This window comes from Bidens hawaiensis, unplaced genomic scaffold (genome assembly GCF_021521415.1).
Source record: "Bidens hawaiensis isolate Kalapana, Puna unplaced genomic scaffold, B.hawaiensis_p1.1 tig00000284_1, whole genome shotgun sequence".
In the NCBI taxonomy this organism is placed as follows: domain Eukaryota; kingdom Viridiplantae; phylum Streptophyta; class Magnoliopsida; order Asterales; family Asteraceae; genus Bidens; species Bidens hawaiensis.
In genome coordinates, this window is record NW_027491022.1 from 820,729 (window position 1) to 822,226 (window position 1,498).

General features: G+C 30.4%; 1 protein-coding gene across 1 annotated transcript; it reads right to left on the bottom strand.

The window, feature by feature from the left end:
- Window positions 1-372: 372 nt before the first annotated feature.
- Window positions 373-1,080, bottom strand: LOC143618824 (polcalcin Nic t 1-like). Its single transcript, XM_077090912.1, has one exon. The coding sequence runs from the start codon at window positions 853-855 to the stop codon at window positions 604-606; it is 252 nt and encodes an 83-aa protein (XP_076947027.1). The 5' UTR covers window positions 856-1,080; the 3' UTR covers window positions 373-603.
- Window positions 1,081-1,498: the final 418 nt, after the last annotated feature.

The window sequence follows — 1,498 nt, forward strand, 5'->3', positions numbered from 1 at the left end:
CTTGTCCTAACTTGAGCACAATTTATCATCCTTGGCGGGAGGTTTGTTGGGTTAGAGCCGAGTCTTCAGTCAGTAACCAGAATTATGATTTCATAGTATGTGTCTAGGGATTCACGCTTAAACAGCTCGTCTTTTTTCATATTAGAATTTCAAACCAGTTTTCCTGTTTCTTTCTTTTGTGTCAGTTTTAGTTTACTTTCTTAACTAAAGTCTTTATTTCATTATTTAATAATCAATATTTAAAATCTTTCAAACCTAAAATCATTTTAGATTAGTATTAGAAGTTTGTCCTTAATGTCCTAGATCCGATAGTTGGTCTTATATGCTTACTACACTGTGACCGACGCACTTTCCATTATGGTGTCTGGTTAATTGGTAACTCTTATTCTAAAACTTGTTTTTTTATGGTTATTTTATTTGCTTTCCAGATTTTATTTGCAACCGAATACATATTTGAAGTTCTTAATATCATATTTTTTTATCAGATACTTACATTCAAACTACTAATACAAATTAAACAACACATAAAAAAAACAGGACATTTATCGATTATGAGAGGCATTATCCAAATAATCTCTTAGGATCATCTAGAACATAAAACACTTAGAATATCTTGCCAACATCCTTCATTAATCCCCTGTTGGCATTATAAAATTCAGTAAACTCTTCATAGGAAATGGACCCATCTCCATCAGTATCGAGTTCGTCCATCATAGTTTGGACCTCTTCGACTGACACAGAGCCGAGCTTCTTCAATGATTCTCCCAACTCGGCTGAAGAAATTTTACCATCGTTATTGGTATCAAGCGCACCAAAGATTCGGTCACGCTCAGCCTTGTCTTCATCCTCGGCCATGATGGGTTCCTAACGGTTGAAATCAATAATAAGGATTAGAGCCTTATGTGTTCTTATGTATTTACTAATAGTTTTGTATTGGATTAGAAAGGTTGATATTAGAATGTTTATAATTGGTTGCAGAATAAAAGGATATATGGATGACCTATAAACATGGTTTACCTTTTGTTTCAAAGGTGTAAGAAATTCTGATATGTAATAAATAGGAGATGATTGTGGTCCTAAAAATAGCAAATACCAATTTTACAGAAGATAAATAAAGATGGGTTACATTAAATCTCTTATAGCATTCATGTTTCATTCATTATTTTTTATCCTATAATTTAACTAAAATTCATAATTTTCAAAATTTAATAAATATTTTTTAAAATATCCCACAACCTATTCATCATTTTTATCTTTATCTTATTCACAAACAATTATTTTATTATATTTCTCATTTTTATACACTCACAATAATTTAAAAAATGATGAATAGTGACTTTTAATATACAAAAGGTTGTTATAACAACTTATTATAATTTAAGGTTTAGGGTAAACAAATGGTGGATGAGATGAAGTTAGTTTTTATTAGATGTTTTTTTTATAATATAATGATGAGGGAGAAGATGATGGATGGGATGAGAATGCCCTTAGCACCTAA